We start from the raw sequence: 18,472 nt of genomic DNA, 5'->3' as shown, positions 1-18,472 counted from the left end.
TATGTACACCACAGGACTTCCAGGCGCCATTTCCAATTGCCTTGATCTATATTTGACCACTGGACCCAGATGGCTCCAGAGGTGAAAGTGAGATTGGTGACTTTACACAGCCCTGGCGCTCTCTTAAATCCAATTCACTTGCAAGTCAGATGTCAAGGTCCTTTTCAAAACAAAGGACTAACCAGGACAGGGCTTCCACCCCAGCTTGCTAAAGGAATTTCTCACTTGCTCTTAAAATCACAATGGAGCCAAGGGGCCCTCCAGTCATCACCCATTGCTTTCACCACATATCCAGCCTATGTTCTGTTTTTATTATGTGAGTGTGGATGAATTGGAAGCAATTTTTTAAAGCCTGGAAACTTGAGGTTCTTTCTATATTGGTATGTGGTGATTTTCGTTTTCTTAGAATGCTTGCTAATTTCAGAGAGCTCAGATACTGTTGCTACTGAGACCTAATGTGACTCCTTGCCAATAAAGTGAAACATGAACATGATTTTGCAATCTCAGGGGCCAAAAGATTTGGATTTAACCCAAAATTTGTCTGATTATTCCAGATTTTTAGGGGTTTTTTCCTTCCTGTGTTAACATTTTAATCTAATCAATCCGTCTTGAAAAACATCAAAGAAATAGTCTATTCCTTAAAAAAAAAAAAATCAATTACCCAGTCATTGCAATAACATTACAGAATGTATCTGTATCCAGAGGTGTGTTTACCTAAGGAAACCCTTTGTTTTAGAAATCACTTTTACAAGAAATAGTGCCACCTAGCAGCCATATGGCAAATTGCCATCACCAAGAGTAATGAAATTCACATTTTTTTTTTAAAAGTCCATCTCACTGGTGAGTTTATTCCACCTTCCTCCATTGCCTTTGCCAGTTGCTTAGGATCAGTCTTTTAATACATTCTACTAATTTGGATTTTAAAAGTTATCTGCCAGGTCATCTAGCCCAACCTGTACTTAAATAGGAATTTCCACTTCTCCTATCCCTGGCAAGTGGTCTTACAGCTTTTGAATTCCTCCTCTCAAGGTAGCCCATTTCCCAGTGGGACACCTCTACATTGTTAGGAAGTTTTCCCTGACATTGAGCCTAAATCCATTCTCCCATTGCTACCCGTTTCTGCCTTCCCGAATCAAGCAAAAACAAAAACAAAAACATACCCATTCTTTCACATGAAAACACTTCCCATACATATGTCAAGTACTATATTCTACCTAACTCTTCTTCTCCAGACTGCTTCCTTCAACTAATCTTCCTATAGCATTTTCTCCTTGAAATAGAATCTCAGGGAGGTATTTTACACTGGCTCATTCTGTTTGCTCAGGATCATATGAAACCCAGAAAATGCTACAGAAACAACGCACTAGCATTCTCAAAGGATGTTCATTTGGGTTACAAGTTGGTTAAAAGCATGAGACAAGACTAGGGATGATATGCAGGTAGTCTTTCCTGGGCTGTTCAACTGTTTTTAGTCATGCCTGATTCTTCATCACCCTACTCGGGGTTTTCTTGGCAAAGATGCTAGAGTGGTTTGTCATTTTCTTCTCCAGATTTTGACCAAATAGGGACCTAAAGACAGTTACAGGAAGGGAATAACTATATATGTATATGTATATATATTATCTACTATGTCCAAGCACTGTGGTAAAAGGTTTTGGGTGGGTTTTTTTTTTTAACAAATATTGTTTCATTTGAACTTCACAACAATCCTGAGAGGTAAGTACAATTATTATCTCCATTTTACTGTTGAGGAAACTGAACAAAACAGAGGTCAAGTGACTTGCCCAAGGTCACACAGCTAGTAAGTATCTCAGGCCAGATTTGAACTCGGGTCTTTGGTAAGAGAAGGGTGAGTTAAGAAAATTTTCATCAAGGGTCCAACCATGCCCAAGGTGGTTTAGTGCTCCAATATGGTGACAGTCCTAGAATGATCACTTTCTAGGCAGGCTTACAAAAGGATAACAGCATTCTCACTCCGCCTGGTATACTGGAAAACTCCCTCAAGGCAACCACACATCTGGCTTCCCAGTAGTGCAAACCTCTCTGCTACTATCTTATTGCAAGGGGCCAGATGAAGTAAACTACAAGTTAATTTGTACAGATGTGTTTGGATTTACTTGAGAAGGAGTGGTATAGGAATACCAGGAGAAAACCAGATATTAGAGACCCAGTCTGACAGAGAGATTTTACAGATGAGGATGTGGGTGAGGGCCGAACAATTTGATCATGCTGGTACCACCTATTTCATGGGGCTGTTGAGAAGAAAGTGTTTCACAAAGGTTAAGACACTATATGAATGGCAGCTGGAATCATTGTGGTTACTTTCTGACTCAAAAGAGAGATGAGAGCAGTCCTTGCACAGGAAGAGGATGACATGGTATCAGTCCACCATTAGATGACAATTCTTAGTCAACAAGCATTTTATTTAGAACCCCTTATTGTAAGGCACTGTGCTAAACTCTGTGGATATAAAGCAAGGCAAAAAACAACAAAAAAAAAACCCAGTTCCTTGGGGAGCTTACAATCTAATGGAAGAGACAACTTGAAGGCAACTATGAACAAACAGGACATCTACAGGATAGATTAAAGATAATAAATGATTAATAAATGCAGGGATGGTACCAGCTTTAAGAGGGATCAGGAAAGGCTGCTTGTAGAAGCTAGAATTGTAGGTGGTATGTGAAGGAAGGCAGGGAAGTCCAAGGCATCGATAAGGAGGGATAGATTTCCAGGCATTGACAGCCAGGAAAAATGCCTGGAGTCAGGAGGTGAAAGGTCTTGTCAGAGGAACAGAAGTAAGAAATCTTTCCATTATCAGCCACTGTGGGAGAGTCAGGGTTAAGAAGGTAGATCAAATCAAAACTAAACCGCACTAAACTTATTTATGCAGACTTTACTGTAAAAAGCACTGTACTAATTAAACAGATATAAGGAAAAAGTAAACTGAGGGCTGCAGAACCCAGACAGATGCAGCTGGAATTTCTGCTGCCTGTGTACAAGGTATAAGCAAAACAACTCTGTTCTAAATGATTTTTGGAGGGTTTTTTTTTTGTTTGTTTTGTTTTGTTTTACCAAATAATGTTTCATTTAAATGAGAATAAATTTACAAATTTTCTTTGGAAGTTTTTGCTGAACAATTTTAAACATTTTGAATAGTGAGTGAGTGTTGCTTCTTCAGAGGGACCAACATTCATCTCTCCCAAATAAAATATTTCTTTCTCCTGCTCCCCGTGGAAATGGAGAAAGTCATACCTTTTATTAGCCTAAAAAAAGAAAAGATGGGAAAATTGGACTGGAAAAGTGGACCTTGCCCACCATCATTGTTAACATTATTGGAGCATTTATACAGGTCCCAATTAGTGTAAACAAAGAATCCTTATGAAGTGGGCACGTTACACTGCACTACCTACTTCCATTAGACTGGTAGCAATGATCATATTTTACATAATTATAACTCTGAAGAGTTAAAATTTCAATATAGGCACCCATTTCAGAGGATTTACTATCGTGACTAATCAGGATCTAGCTGTATGGTACTTTGATACTGTCAGAGCACATTACAAATTTTATTCCATTTGATCCTCACAACAGTAAGCCCAGGAGGTGCATACAATTATCCCATTTTACAAACGAGGAAACTGAGGCAGACAGTGGCTAAGTGACTTGCCCAGGGTAACACAGCTAATAAGGGTCTGAGGTTGGATTTGAGTTCAGTCCAGGTTGGGTGCTATATCCACCCAACTCTGAACAGTTTATCAACAGGCTTGTTTGTCCTTGCCACACACATTCACTTGATGTACTAGTAACAGGAGTCTGAACCTCGGAATTTCTTAATAGCTGTCTTTTTTTTTCCTCCCCGAACCCATCACTTTTTTTTAGCTTTACCTTCTACATTCCAAGAGTGCATAGTCCATATTTATAATAATAATGGAAGCTTTGCTGACAATGATGTGCAGCAAAGACAGGGAGTGCGTGAAGGACGTTTGGAAAAAAGCAAGCTCAGCAATAACATTTTTAGGTTTCAAAGATTGATGACACAACTGGCCCACTGGAGACCCGGGCAGTGGGAGGATCCTCATTAGGGTAAATAAATAGGAGGCTCTGGTCCTGAAAAGAGCCCAGATGAGATTCAGACCCAGATTCAGATGGTGGATCAAGCCTGACTCCTCCTCCTCCTCCTCCTCACCCTTGTAAAGCCACAATGAAATCTACTGCTGCCTCCTTGGCTGTGGTTCTCCTCGTGGCCATTAGTAACTCGTTAGTCCAAGGTAAGAACTTTCACTTGTCTTTTTCTGGGAATCCCCTTAAAAAAAAGTTAAATGGGCTGGGGAAGGGATGTTTAGAATCAAGTCACTCTCCCTGCTGAGTAGGATATACTCAGTTAAGACTAACTTATTTTATTTTTAATTTATGGAATAAAATAAGCATTTCCATAACATAGGATCATAAAAAAAGATGATTGCAAGTGAAACTGCACATTTGCTGTGTACAACTTAACAACAGTTGAGACCAAAATGAATAAGGTTCTCCCAGGACTCGACTATCTAAAAGGTAGATATTTGAGGAAGCAGCATAAATTATGAGAGAAATCACTTTGAAGATGAGGGAGAAGAAGAAAGCCAGGCAGGCAAAGACATGAGAAAAATCATGATTTACCAGCCAAAATCAATCAGTCACTGGGGTTTCCAAATGGCTTTGGCATCATAAAAATAAAATATATTTCATTTTTAATTTTTGAAATAAAACAAGTATTCCCATAATAAAGGTAATTTTTAAAAGTACATTTGTAATGCAAATCCATTATGTGCAACTTGTTAGTCCTTTTAAATGTATGATAAAGTATTCGTTGAAATTGTTCAAAGTTTATTTTATTTTTAGTTTTTGAAATAAAAGAAGCATTTCTGTAACATAGTATAATTTAAAAAAAGATAATTACACATGAAGTTGCAAATCTATGACATACAATTTGTTTCCTTTTAAATATACAACAAAGTAGTAACTGAAATTTTGAATTATTGAGTAGAAACAGTGCTGCAGGAAATCCTTGATAACACTTCAGATGGAATGTTTCGAATTACATTTTATGCTTAGGTTTAGTTCATCTGATTTGCTCAGGTTCATCTGTTTCATTGCAGATCACATATAATATTATCAATAAAAAAGGGAACAGGAAAAAATAGTCTAGAATTTCACAAAGTCAGGGATTATAAGTCCAATCCTAGGATATCCTATGAAGTATTCCTAAGGAAGTTATACAACCCTGCACAAAAGATCCAGAATTTAAATGTTAAAAACCTCATCATTTAAGAGTACACTTTGACAAGAATCTTTCAGCTGTAATGCTCATAGATGGAACCAGGTAGTCCAATGAGTTAACAAAATGTGGTGCCCACAAGAGTTATTTTTTATTCTCATTTTTTTAGTGAGTGGAAGCAATGTGACTAGGCTTGACTCAGTTATTTTAAAACCAAGAAAAAACAAGATCAAAAGGAAGAACTTAACATTTCCCACTTTTGAGTTGTCCAGGAGGTCATTTGATCCTTTGATATGTAATTCAGAACTTGTAATTAGCAGAAAAAATTGGATGCTATTGGGGTTTTTTATGGCCATAGGTATTCTAGAGACCAATGATGCCAGTCAGAAGTGCAAATGCCTCAAGACATTGGAAAGAGTTCCTATACCCTCGATTAAAACAGTACTTATCTCACCACCTCACGGAGGCTGCCGAAATCTAGAATGCATGTAAGTAGCAAGTAAGAAAATTGACTTCTCTTCTCCTAATTCCATTAAGTAAAATGAGGTTAATCTGAGTTTCTCTTGCATGCCTTCCAAGGTCACAGTTTGTCCTAGGTCAGGGGTAGTGAACCTGTGGCCTCGAAGCTACATGTGGCCCTCTAGGTCCTCAAGGGCAGTCCTTTGGCTGCATCCATCGAGGCTGCAGGACCTGGGTTATGTATCTTCTGGTGTCTACCTCAGGTGTTGGGGGTTGCTTTGCTCCTCACTATTTTCTGATGTAGGAAAGTCCATCTGTGTATCTTCTAACATTTACTAAATGGTATTCTGAGCTTCTGTCAAAACTGACTCTCCTCTCCTATCCAAAGGAACAGAAAGCAGCACTTTTATTAATGGTGGAGAACCTCACTCAGGGCATTGGAGGCAGTAGTTCTCTGGGTTTAAATCAGAGGTCTAAGCCAGGAGTCTGGCAATGGATTTGTTAAAAACATTTTGATAACTGCATTTCAATATAATTGATTGTCTTTGTAATCCTATGTATTTTATGTCCTTAAAATGCCATTTTCTGAAGCGGTCCATGAGGCACACACAAAAAACCCAAACATGTAGAACCCCTGACCTATTCACTTCTCCATTTCTTCCAAAGGTCTGTTTTAACAGAAAACTCATGATTCTGGGCTGTTTCAGTTTAGTTTTTTTCCCCCTGAGAGGTAAGGAATTTAGAGTTAGATACACAGTAGAGATCCATAGGATGAGAAGGCAGAGATGACCTGTGGTCTGTTTTGTGCTTATTATGGTGCTTGGTATAGAGTAGGCACCTAATAAGTGCTAAATGATTGATTTGTGGAGGTAGTACCCACATCAAGGTAATTGTAGATCCATCCAAACACCAAAGAATAAATACCATTCTCCACTAAAGTCCTACTCAGATACTGAATCACAGCTTAGAGGTGACCCTGGGTTCTCAAATGTTATGCCAACACAGCATTGGCCAATTTGACCAAAATGGGAAGCCTTCACGTGTAGACTCAACAATGAGTTTGTTTCAGTTTCCTCATCTGTATGGGGGAGAAGGGGGGCAACATGACCTTTGACATCCCCAGAATCTCTAAATATATGACACTATGAAAATGAATGAGTCAGAAATGAACACATTGGACAAGGCAGTCTCCAAGGTCCCTTTTAGGGCTAATGTTCGGTGATTCTATAAACATTGCATACAACCATCCATAGCACTGGTCTCTTTATGTTATTAAAATAGGCATGACCTCCATGTCTCTGAAAATCTTCATCCTTTTAGACTCTATCTGCCAAGCACCTGCCTTCTCCTCATTAATAAAAGAAAAATATTGACTTTTTGTAGGCATACATACTACCTGGTCTTACAACCTCTGTCTTACAGAGGTTAGATTCGATACTGGACTGGCCCTCCAAGCCCACGGCTTTTTCATAAAAAGTTCACAGAAGGTGTATGTTTTCTTAACTCTCCCCTGACCATCTGCTAGAATTCAGACCCTATAGTACAGCTCATCAATATACCATAACATAACCCAATTTCATCTTGTTTTATCCTCACTTAATTGTCATTTGATAGAGGTGTGACATTTAGGATTGAAAAGCAATACTTTGAGAATTTGGTTTTTTGCTGTTTTTTTTCCAGAGTCACACTGAAAAATGGGAAGAAAGTATGTGTGGTTCCAAAGAAAAAATGGTTAGAGGAGGTCGTCAAAAGTAAAAGGTAGAGCAATTAGATACCACTTACTTTTAGATTCTGAACACTGTTCCTTGAGAATGTAAAGATTCTATTTCCTACACTGATCCTGTAGAATGAAGTCTGGAAAGTGAATGCTTTGCTTCATCAGCTTTCCATAATCAGCTATTCCAATTTACATTTCTCTGCAGTTAAAATTAATTTTTTAATTAAATTTTAAAAATTAAATTAAAAAGAATCAGTCCATTGACTGGTGACTTTATGTCCAGCTTCTTTTGTCTTGTTTTATTTCTAGTGGGAAAAGAGATTTTTTTTAAAAGTAAAGAATATTATTTAGCTGTAAATTTATTTATTAATTAGTATCGATTGATTTGCTCCTTAGAATCAAGGCTACCACACCAAACAGGACTGTTGAGAGACAACGCCAGGATTCCAAATAAGAGCATCTGGGCTTCCTGTTGTGAATTCTCATTTCTTTTATTAATTGTTTTTGTTCTGATGAAATACTCTTTTCAGACACTTCCTTCCTAGAATCAGATAGCCAAAATGATCTTTCTGCAGCAATCCAGCGACACATTAGCTTCTCTTTAACCAAGCGCTTGATTTACATATGCTTGATCAATATTAGTTAGCAAACTTATCAGAAATATTTAAAGATTCTTTCATATCAAGGGCACACCCAATTTCAACCAATGCTGGGAGTAAGAACAACCATGCAAGAACCTCAGTTCTCACACTAAGACTTTCCTCTATGGAAGGGTAGTTTGGACATGTCACATTGGAGCAGTGGGCATGAGTGAGGAAGGAAAGCAAGGGATCTTTTCTCCACCTGCAGAGAAATTACTAGGAGAGAAAGCTGCCCAGGAAATTCACACAGTTTTCATTGGAGAGTCTGGACAAAGTCATGTGCCAGTGAACCTTTTGGTCACAGCTTAAGCAAAAAGAATTGGGACTTGGTGACCCTAAAGATTTCCTCCACCTTAATAAACTGCAGTAAAAGAAAGCCAGGGGATGGGGCTGTGTTATGCTGTTGACATCAATAGCATGCCAGAGGCTATAAGGCAAAGCATACTTTGGTAAAATCTCACCTTTGATGGTCACTCTCTCTGCAACCTTGAGTAAGCCACCGAGCCCTCCTGGGCTTCAGATCCCCCATTTCTAAATTGCAAGGAGTTGGATGAGATAGCCCCGGATGTCTTTCCCAACCCTCCAGCTAGCATCCTTCCAAGGAACACCCCAGAATCAAACCCAGAGCAGTCAGAATTATTTACAGCTAAGCTTGTCTTATGCACCTCTTACCTCCTGTGATGTGTTACACACCAAGGAGTAGAGAATTCTGGACATAAATGTATTTTTCTAAAGTGTATCACTCATGTACTGTTCTGCAATAAACACGAACAGATGTTTTACTTAATTGTGGTTATTCTTTCTTCCTCAGCAGTCACACAAAGACTATGGCTATGTTTGTGGTGGAAATTCTGTTTCTTCATCCTGCAAATCATGACTCGGTCACATTGAGCTTTTTTTAATATCGTGTGTTATTTTTATTTTCCATACAATCTAAAATTATATGGACATGGTCAAGGGCAGTACTATTTCTAAGATCTTCTTAGTCTTAAAAATTAAACATTTTTCCACTGTCTTGTTAAAGACTAGCATGTCAGTAGGAAGAGTATATATTGAACATGAGGACAGAGGAAATCTTAGTTAAGCACCATAGATTCTTTCCATTGTCTCTTTAATGTCTCATGATATAAAAAGGTTTTAATTTTGGCATAATGAGGGTAACTAGCTGCCATTTATGTAGCTTGATATTTGAAGACTATTTTATAAACACCTTATTTTATTTTCAAAACAATTCTGAGAATTAGGCAACACCATTACCATCTTAGAGCTGAGGAAACTGAGGCAGACAGAGATTGAATGACCTGCCTAGAGTCATATAGCTAGTAAGTGTGTGAGGCATTCAGACCTCCACATTCAAGGTTCAGGATTACCCATTATGTTGCTTATCTATGCCAAAGAGTGGACTTCGGTGTCTTCAATGTTTGCTCACTGTCACACCTCCTATCTTTTCTTTCTACCATAACTACTCCCCAATAAATCTTCTTCTACCTTGATCCTATGCCATTCCACCCAAGCTTTCTACCATCCTTCTACCTCTTACTCATTCCCTTATTCATTCATTCATTCTTTTTCCCTCAAAAATTATCCTGATTTTTTTCATAGTTTTTTCCCTTTGATCTGTTTCTTCTTTTACCACTCTGAGTAATAATAGAAATATGTTTTACATGATTGCACACATACAGCCTCTATCCAACTGCATTTTAGGAAGAGGGGAGGGAAGAGAGGGAGAAAAATTTGGAACACAAAATCTTATAAAAATGCATGCTAAACATTGTCTTTACATGTAATTGGGAAAAGATAAAACACTATTAAAAAAATAAACTCACCACCATCCTGCCAACTCAAAAAAATTATCCCCAAAGTGTTCAGCAGCAAAACATCCACACCAAAGCTGGATATCCTACTTCAGTCTGGGTGCTTTACAATGGTCTTTTATTTTAATTAAACTTTTTTCAATATTGAACGTTGTTGATTTTATTGAATTCTTTTATATGAGTTTGTGTTAAGGAAGGGAGATCTTATTTGATTGGCATCTCCTGGAAGAATTAGTGTTTTCTTCAGTAGGCTAACATAGTAGAAAAACAGTGAATTTGGAGCCAATGAACTGGCTTCGATTTCAGTCTCTACCCTACCACTAACTACGTATGTGACCTTGAGCAAGTCACTTAATTGTTTTGTAGTACAATTTCTTCATCTATAAAATGAGGCGGGGTTGAGTGGGGAAAGTAGAGAGGAATTAGATTGGCCTTCTCCAAAGTTCTTTGATCACATGTCCCCTTCAGTTAAAAGTTACTCAACCTATATAATTTTATGTGCTGTTTATTTTAATACTTTATTTTTATTTTAATAATTTATTCAGTCATAACTGAAAATGGTACAGCATTTCAAATAGATGTGTCATAATAACTGCAGGTTGTTGTTTCATTTTTCGTGTTATGGAATATAGACTAATACATAGGCAGCTAGGTGGTGCAGTGGATAGAGCCCTGGGCATAGAGTCAGGAAGGCTCCTCTTCCTGAAGTCAAATCCAGCCTCAGAAACTTACTATCTGTGTGACACTGGGCAAGTCACTGAACCTTGTTTGCCTCAGTTTCCTCATTTGTAAAATGAGCTGGAGAATGGCAAACCACTCCAGTATCTTTGTCAAGAAAACCCCAAATGGGTTCACAGAGAGTCAGACATGACTAAATGATCCAATAGCCAACAACAAAAAGACTAATGCGTATTATCTTCACAGTTATAATCTACAATTTTATGTTTTTTCCACAATTCTCCCTTTTGTTATTTTCTTGAAAACATCACATAAGAGTATCATACAGTTCTTTGGAGCCAGTGGGAAACGTGGGATAGAGGGATGGGTATGATCATATTGATGTGTTTGGTCCTTTCCTTGGACTTGGCTAGCAACCAGTCTATGACCTTATGGAGGTTAGTTTTCTACTTGGGCGTAGATGACTTTGGATAAGAGAGAAACGGCGGGGGAGGTGGGTTGGAAAAGGGCATTCTTGGAGTGGCGTGGTAGGCAGGGGCACTGTGTGTGCAATGGTTATCCCCAGGGAACCATACAATATGGATCAGTTACAAAGAAGACAAAAATTCAAGTGAAGGTCAAAAGAAGGCAGAGTGTCTCCTTTGCATGTCAGAGCACATACTGGCCTGGGGTCTCTGGGGGAACCATCTCCTTCATGAAGTCCTCTCCCTTGGAATGTCTGGATCAAAGGCATCCATCCTTGACCGTCATCTGTAAATTGTCCAGTTTAATCTACCGAGATTCAGAAATATGCCTCCTTGAATACATAACTTAAGCATTCTTAACTGGGTTGTTTGCTGATAGGACCTGGAACGGAGTCCTGTTTCTAGCACAGATTTGCAGATGTTTCTGCTAGTAGATCCATTTTCTAGGTTCTAAGTCATTTTAATGCTGCCTGCTAGTAATAAGACAGTATAATTTAATACAGCCTTACAAAACCTAATGATGTTGGCCTTCCAGTAATCATTTTATATGGTGAAAGCCTGTTCAGGCCTTAAGGAGTTAGCCTTAAACATCAGAGTAATAGGGAAAACATCTAATTAAGCTCCATCTAACTCATCTGAAAGTTTAAAGAGTTTCAGTCTTCACATACCATTCGTTCTTTTTATCTGTATCTGAACCTTGGATGTGATATGGATAATACCTAGAAGCTCGAGGAAGAATCTCTGTTTTCTTTTATTCTTTCAATTTTCAATTTATAGAATAAAATAAGTATTTCCATAAAAAAGCATAATAAACAAAATGATGAAACATGAAACTGCAAATCTATTCTGTACAACTTGTTATTCCTTGTCAATATCTGATAAAATTATCATGTAAATTTTTTAGAGGAAGAATTCATGAAGAAGCAATGAGGACCTGACTGTGAATATTCAAATGGATGCAAAAGAGATTCAGTAGCTCCCTATTGCTTCTGGGATAAAATTTAAAATATATCATTTAGAACTATCAGCTTTACCTGACTTTTTCTATTGTTTTTCATTGTCACAACAGCAAAAGTTTTAAGGCTACTAATACAATTATGGTTATCATGAGTCCTTTAAGTACATTCTTTTACCCAGTGAAATATTTGAAAATCAATCACATATATTTTAGTTCTCAAATGGAAGCAGGTTAATCTTATTGTGTTCCCCATTATTCCATTAAAAATGAAAACTTTTACATCTTTATCACATTGAGTTTTTATCCTAATGCCCTTTGAGGATATATATTATCCTCATAACATCCAAAAAGAGGTGATACTATATGGACCTAATCTTATACATGATAATGTATGAATAACTCAATGAGCAAGGAGATTTCAAATCTAAGAACGAAATTTCCTCATTTACCCAGATTAAGAAGTTAATAGTTACTAGTCACAAATTCAGAGTAGTAAAACCAAACCAGGAGACTCTATTATAGCAGTTCATAGGTATGTAATGATTATAATATTAAGATTCATTATTAAACATTTGCAATTCTTCTTCCATAGAGTAGTTTACTAAGAAAAGAGGAAAGATACAACTGTAGCAATAATAGGATGGTTCACTCAGGTCCAAGACTAAAGCCACAGATTGACTTATCATAGGTATTTCATGGGAAAACTCCCTTAGCTCGATTTGATTTCAGGTAAAAGTCATAGATACTTTTTGGGATAGCCAGTCATGTAACAGAGTTCCACAATATTTGTATTTATCATAGCCAGGCTCAGAATCAATCAGGTGAGAAACATTTCTGCTCAAAAAGGAAACAGCACAATGGGAAAACTGATTGAAGAGGATCCTGTTGTTATCTTTCTGAGGTTGTCTTTTCAAGATTCATAGTCATTTATATCCAGTGGTGATGCTTCTCAGCTCACACTAGCTTTGAGTAGCTCATCAAATAGTTATGCCTGAATTCAAACTCGGAGCAATTCAAATCACAGTATTGCCTCACATAATCATTTCCAGTGTTTACAGTTTAGATCAGCTTATACTTGCTTTTTTTTAATGTTGTTGCAATTAGTTAACAATACATAAAAACATATACCTTTAGTACTTATTATGTATAAAGTTTTTCCAAAAGCAATCAGTCATCACTTTTCTTTTCTAGTTTAATGACATCTTGGAATTAAAATCAGTCATTAGAAATTAAGAAATCACATTCAGGACTTTAGTGAATACATCATAGTCCATTCAAAACCTAGAAAAACACTGGTCACTGTTAAGACTTCAAACTAACAGATATCTATATCTTGAGAAATACCTCAAGATTAACCCTGAAGACAAAAATAAAATCTTTAAAATTGGGGTCTGTCTGTTGGCCCAATATGTGACTTCAATTAATACTACTCTAGGTGTATTTTGATAATTTTCATAATCAGTAGTCAGCTCATTATAAAAACTACTTTTATAATATAAGAAAACTTGTTTTAAAAAACGCTTTTACCCCCACATTTTGGTTGTGAATGTTTGTGATGGAGAAGGAACTCTCAGTTTCTCAGTAAATCAGTTCACTATCTTAGAATTTCACAACATTATTTCCACAATTTCTTTCCTAGAGATTATAAGATTTTATGATTTCATGAAGACTAAAAATCTAAGAGACTGAAAATCTGGCAAAAAAAAATAACTTTATAGATGAGAATTTACAAAGTCTTTCATTTTTTTCCCAAATACCAAATAGTTATTATTCTTCCTTGTAAAGGAAAATATATCCACTTAAGTACTTGAGCATTTTTTAAACCATTACTACAAAAATTTCTTTTTTTAATGTTTATTTCTTTTTAGTTTTCAACATTCATTTCCACAAAATTTTTGAGTTCCAAATTTTCTCCCCATCTCTCCCCTCCCCCACCCCAAAATGCCAAACATTCTGGTTACCCCTTGCCACAATCTACCCTCCCTTCTAACATCCTTCCCTTCCCTTATCCCCATCTTCTCTCTTGTCTTGTAAGGCAAGATAAATTTCTATACACTATTACCTGTATTTCTTATTTCTCAGTTGTATGCAAAAACAATTCTCAACATTTGTTCCTAAAACTTTGAGTTTGAATTTCTCTTCCTTCCTCCCTCCCCACCCATCCTCACTGAGAAGGTCAGCAATTCAATATAGGCTATATGTGTGTAGTTTTGCTAATGACTTGCATAAGAGTCATGTTGTGTAAGACTAACTATATTTCCCTCCATCCTATCCTGCCCCCATTTCTTCTATTCTCTCTTTTGACCTTGTCCCTCTCTGAGAGTGTTTACTTCTAATTGGACCCTCCTCTCATTTGCCCTCCCTTCCATCTTTCCTCCCTCTCCCCACTCTGCTTCTCCCCTTCTCCTCTACTTTCCTGTAATGTAAGATATGTTTTCATACCAAATTCAGGGTGCATATTATTCCTTGCTTGAGCCAAATGTGATGAGAGTAAGCTTCATTTTATTCCTCACACCTCCCTCCTTTCCTCCTCCACTGAAAAAGCTTTTTCTTGCCTCTTTTATGAAAGATAATTTGCCCCATTCTATTTCTGTCTTTCTCCTCCCAATATATTCCTCTCTCACCCCTTAATTTTATTTTTTATTAGATATGATCCCTTCTTATTCAATTCACCCTGTGCTCTGTGCATGTGTGTGTGTGTGTGTGTGTGTGTGTGTGTGTGTGTGTGTGTGTATAATCCCTCCAACTACCCAAATACTGAGAAAAGTCTCAAGGGTTACAAATATTATCTTTCCATGTAGGAATGTCAACAGTTCAACTTTAGAAAGTCTTTTATGATTTCTCTTTCCTGTCTACCTTTTCATGCTTCTCTTGATTCTTGTGTTTGAAAGTCAAATTTTCTATTCAGTTCTGATCTTTTCATCAAGAATGTTTGAAAGTCTTCTATTTCATTGAATGACCATTTTTTCCCTTAAAGTATTATATTCAGTTTTTCTGGGTAGGTGATTCTTGGTTTTCCTCCCAGTTCCTTTGACTTCTGGAATATCTCATTCCACGTCCTTCAGTCCCTTAATGTAGAAGCTGCCAGATTCTGTTATCCTGATTGCATTTCCACAATACTCAAATTGTTTCTTTCTAGCTGCTTGCAATATTTTCTCCTTGACCTAGGAACTCTGGAATTTGGCTACAATATTCCTAGGAGTTTCTCTTTTTGGATCTCTTTCAGGAAGTGATCTGTATATATTTTCAATATTTATTTTGCCCTCTGGTTCTAGAATATCAGGGCAGTTTTCCTTGATAATTCCATGCAAGATAATGTCTAGGCTCTTTTTTTGATCATGGTTTTCAGGTAGTCTCATAATTTTTAAATTGTCTCTCCTGGATCTATTTTCCAGTTCAGTTGTTTTTCCAATGAGATATTTCATATTGTCTTCTATTTTTTCATTCTTTTGGTTTTGTTTTGTAATTTCTTGATTTGTCATAATGTCATTAGCTTCCATTTGCTCCATTGTCATTTTTAAAGAACTTTTCTTCTGTGAGCTTTTGAACCTCATTTTACATTTGACTAATTCTGCTTTTTAAAGCATTCTTCTCCTCCTTGGCTTTTTGGACCTCTTTTGTCAATTGAGTTAGCCTATTTTTTCTTCAGCAACTTTTTGGGTCTCTTTTAGCAAGCTGTTAACCCGCTTTTCATGATTTTCTTGCATTGCTTTCATTTCCCTTCCCAATTTTTCCTCCACCTCTTTTACTTGATTTTCAAAATCTTTCTTGAGCTCTTCCATGGCCTGAGACCACTGCATATTCCTTTTGGAGGCCTCTGATGGTAAGCATTGTTCTTTCTCATCTGAAAGGATGGAAAGAAGTATCTGTTCACCAAGAAAGTAATCTTCTATAGTCTTATTTTTCTTCCTTTTTGGGGGCATTTTCCCAGCCAGTTACTTGACTTTTGAGTCCTTTGTCAAGAGAAGGGTTTATTCTGGGGACCTGTAAGTTCTCAATTCCTCCAATGCGCCACAATCAAGGGAGAGGAGTTTACTCCCTGGCTGGGTTCCTGGCTGAGATTCAGATCAGCTGCTCATTTCCCCCAGTGCCTTCAGGCTGAGAGCTCCACAAAGGGAAGCTGCTGCTGCCACCACCACCACCGTGGCGGGGCTAGAGCCAGGGTGAGACCCTGCTCCCCTCTTGCCCTTCGAAAAAGATGTCTCACTGACCTTCCAAGCTCTATTTGGTGCCTGTGGGTTGAGGGATCCGGGAACCTCTGCTGCTGCTGCTGGGGACCCCACCTCCAAGGCCTGCTTCAGTTTCACTCTCCCAGGTGCCAGGTGGCCAAGGCCAGGATGCACTCCACCCTGCATCCAGTGTAACTGACCTTTCCAGTTGGCCCTCCAAGTCACCCTGGGCTGGAAATCTCTTTCACTCTGTCGTTCTGTGGCTTCTGCTGCTCTAGAATTTGTTGAGAGTTATTTTTTACAGGTATTTTATGGGCTGTGGGGGAAGAGCTAGAGTGCGTGCATCTATCTACTCTGCCATCTTGCCTCCACCCCCCAAAAACTTCTAATAAATGATAGTTTGAATTCATAATTTCACAGCATTCTGATCATGTTAATCTCCTAATAATACAAATGCAGTACACTACATACAATTTTACAAATTAACAGAATTTCTTATTCAATGGTTTCACAAAATCACATTATAGAATAAAATGGGAACATAATAACAAAATATTAGGGACTTAAAACATGAAAAAATCTTATTGCTAGTCAAATGATATCAATTCAGTTGAATGCATTTCTGAATTACTTTATGTAGAGAATAATTTCATTCGTTCATCAGCTCTGAAATTCTATACTAACTGTATTCAGAGACTAGTACATTAAATTAAATTGAAATCAGATTACTTTTAGATTTCCAAAAAATGTCCCCAGTAGTTACCATTCAAAACACAGATCAATCACACTATAAACTGTAACTGTCCGTAATTAATTTTTTAAAGTCCAATATAAACCCAAATCTTAAATTGCTCAACTTTAAATATTGTTACACAATTCATGCTACTTTTCTACATCAACACAAATTTCAAGATTGGAATGGGCAGCACCAAGTACTAGACCAGTCTTGTTTGGGGGCAGGGGCTTCTGCTGCTTCACTTCCCTCTCCCTTCAACCTTTCTGTGAAGTTCTCACTGCTTTGTTAGAACTGTCTTATACAGGAGACTACCTGATCATCTAGCTCTCTGTCAGAAGACCCTTTATCATCTTGTACTGGGACAGATTGACCTGTTCTCACCCTCAACCCTAGTGTTGATGCGTGGAGCCATGTACTTGTGATGCAGCCCAGTGAGCCCAGAAGCCAAATCTTTAGTGGCTTCTATGTGCAGAATAAAAGTATTGAGTAACCTCCCCCCCAAAAAAAGAATTTCAAGATTGGTTAAATAAAGTTTGGAAATCATGAGATATCTAAAAATTAATTTCTACTATTTAGGGAGGAAAAAAGTACTACTATGGAATAATAATTTTACGAGCATGGAAATCTTCCTATTCTCCTCTATTCAAAAGAGATATAAGACTTAAGCATTTCTGTCGAGCTGTAGTAAATGCTCAGTCTTTATTTATTTGTTTGTTTGCTTAAACCCATGCAGGATATTTTGATAGCTGACAAAGATGAGAACCTAGTATGGTACCGACTTACCTGGAAAGTCACTGGTTTTTCATTCATGGCTTTGAGAAATTAAAGTTGAGTTGTATTTAAAAAGCAAAATACACCTTTTCTGCTTCTAAAAATACTTTTACATACTTCTCATTAACCTCTAATTGAACTTCATGTTCATCCTGTGTTAGGGTCAACTTCCTCCAATTCTCTTTCCCTTTCTTCTATGGACTCTGACCAAAGCCCTATAAATCATGGAATTTTACCTCTCTGCTTCCTAATTATGTCTCCCTAGGTCTCTCCTTTGCAAATTTAGCACATAATTTCTTACACAACACCAATTAGTTGCAGAGCTTTTACTGTTTGGATTTTTAGGAGTTTACAAGTCTATTCCTATTTTTAAAGATAATTTTGCTTCTAATTTGCCTAAACAATTAAATTTTGTAAGATCATTCATGGAATAAAATACAGTGGCCAGACAAAACATTCTCCCAAAATTAAATTTTGCTTATTCTCAAGTTACTTCTTGATTTAAAACAACAGCATCTATTTCTTTCCACAGTAGAGAGAAGAGTTAATAATAGGTAGCTCTTAAGTACCAAATAAATTTATACAAACTAGAAAACTACTTTTTTCTCTCTCTCTGTCTTTGAATTTCACTGATAAAACTTTCCAGCTAGTTTTAGTTCTCTTTATTCTCTAGTTGGTGAAATCACCTTCTTCTCTTACACTGAATAATAAATCTGTTACTCTACAGAGGAGAGAGCAATAGAGGAGTGTGCTATTTGTATGAGGATGTTCTAAGAAGCTACAAACTTCAAAACCCCACTAGGATACTTCA

The 18,472-nt window shown here is 37.2% G+C and overlaps 1 protein-coding gene across 1 annotated transcript; it reads left to right on the top strand.

Moving 5' to 3' along the window:
* Nucleotides 1-4,116: 4,116 nt before the first annotated feature.
* CXCL13 (C-X-C motif chemokine ligand 13) lies at nt 4,117-8,858 on the top strand. The gene is made up of 4 exons (XM_072623651.1): nt 4,117-4,268; nt 5,613-5,742; nt 7,394-7,471; nt 7,827-8,858. Exons 1-4 carry the CDS (start codon nt 4,202-4,204, stop codon nt 7,882-7,884), a joined length of 333 nt encoding a protein of 110 aa, XP_072479752.1. The 5' UTR covers nt 4,117-4,201; the 3' UTR covers nt 7,885-8,858.
* Nucleotides 8,859-18,472: the final 9,614 nt, after the last annotated feature.

Source organism: Notamacropus eugenii, chromosome 7 (genome assembly GCF_028372415.1).
Source record: "Notamacropus eugenii isolate mMacEug1 chromosome 7, mMacEug1.pri_v2, whole genome shotgun sequence".
Lineage (NCBI taxonomy): Eukaryota > Metazoa > Chordata > Mammalia > Diprotodontia > Macropodidae > Notamacropus > Notamacropus eugenii.
Note: the sequence above shows the minus strand (reverse complement) of the source record. Positions and strands in the feature narration are given on the sequence as shown.

What these genes read in the sequence shown, in the direction of transcription:
- CXCL13 (XM_072623651.1), top strand. Translation starts at nt 4,202, where the DNA reads ATGAAATCTACTGCTGCCTCCTTGGCTGTGGTTCTCCTCGTGGCCATT. An exon ending in TAGTAACTCGTTAGTCCAAG is followed by an intron (nt 4,269 to 5,612) that starts GTAAGAACTTTC and finishes TTATGGCCATAG; the next exon opens with GTATTCTAGAGACCAATGAT. An exon ending in TGCCGAAATCTAGAATGCAT is followed by an intron (nt 5,743 to 7,393) that starts GTAAGTAGCAAG and finishes TTTTTTTTCCAG; the next exon opens with AGTCACACTGAAAAATGGGA.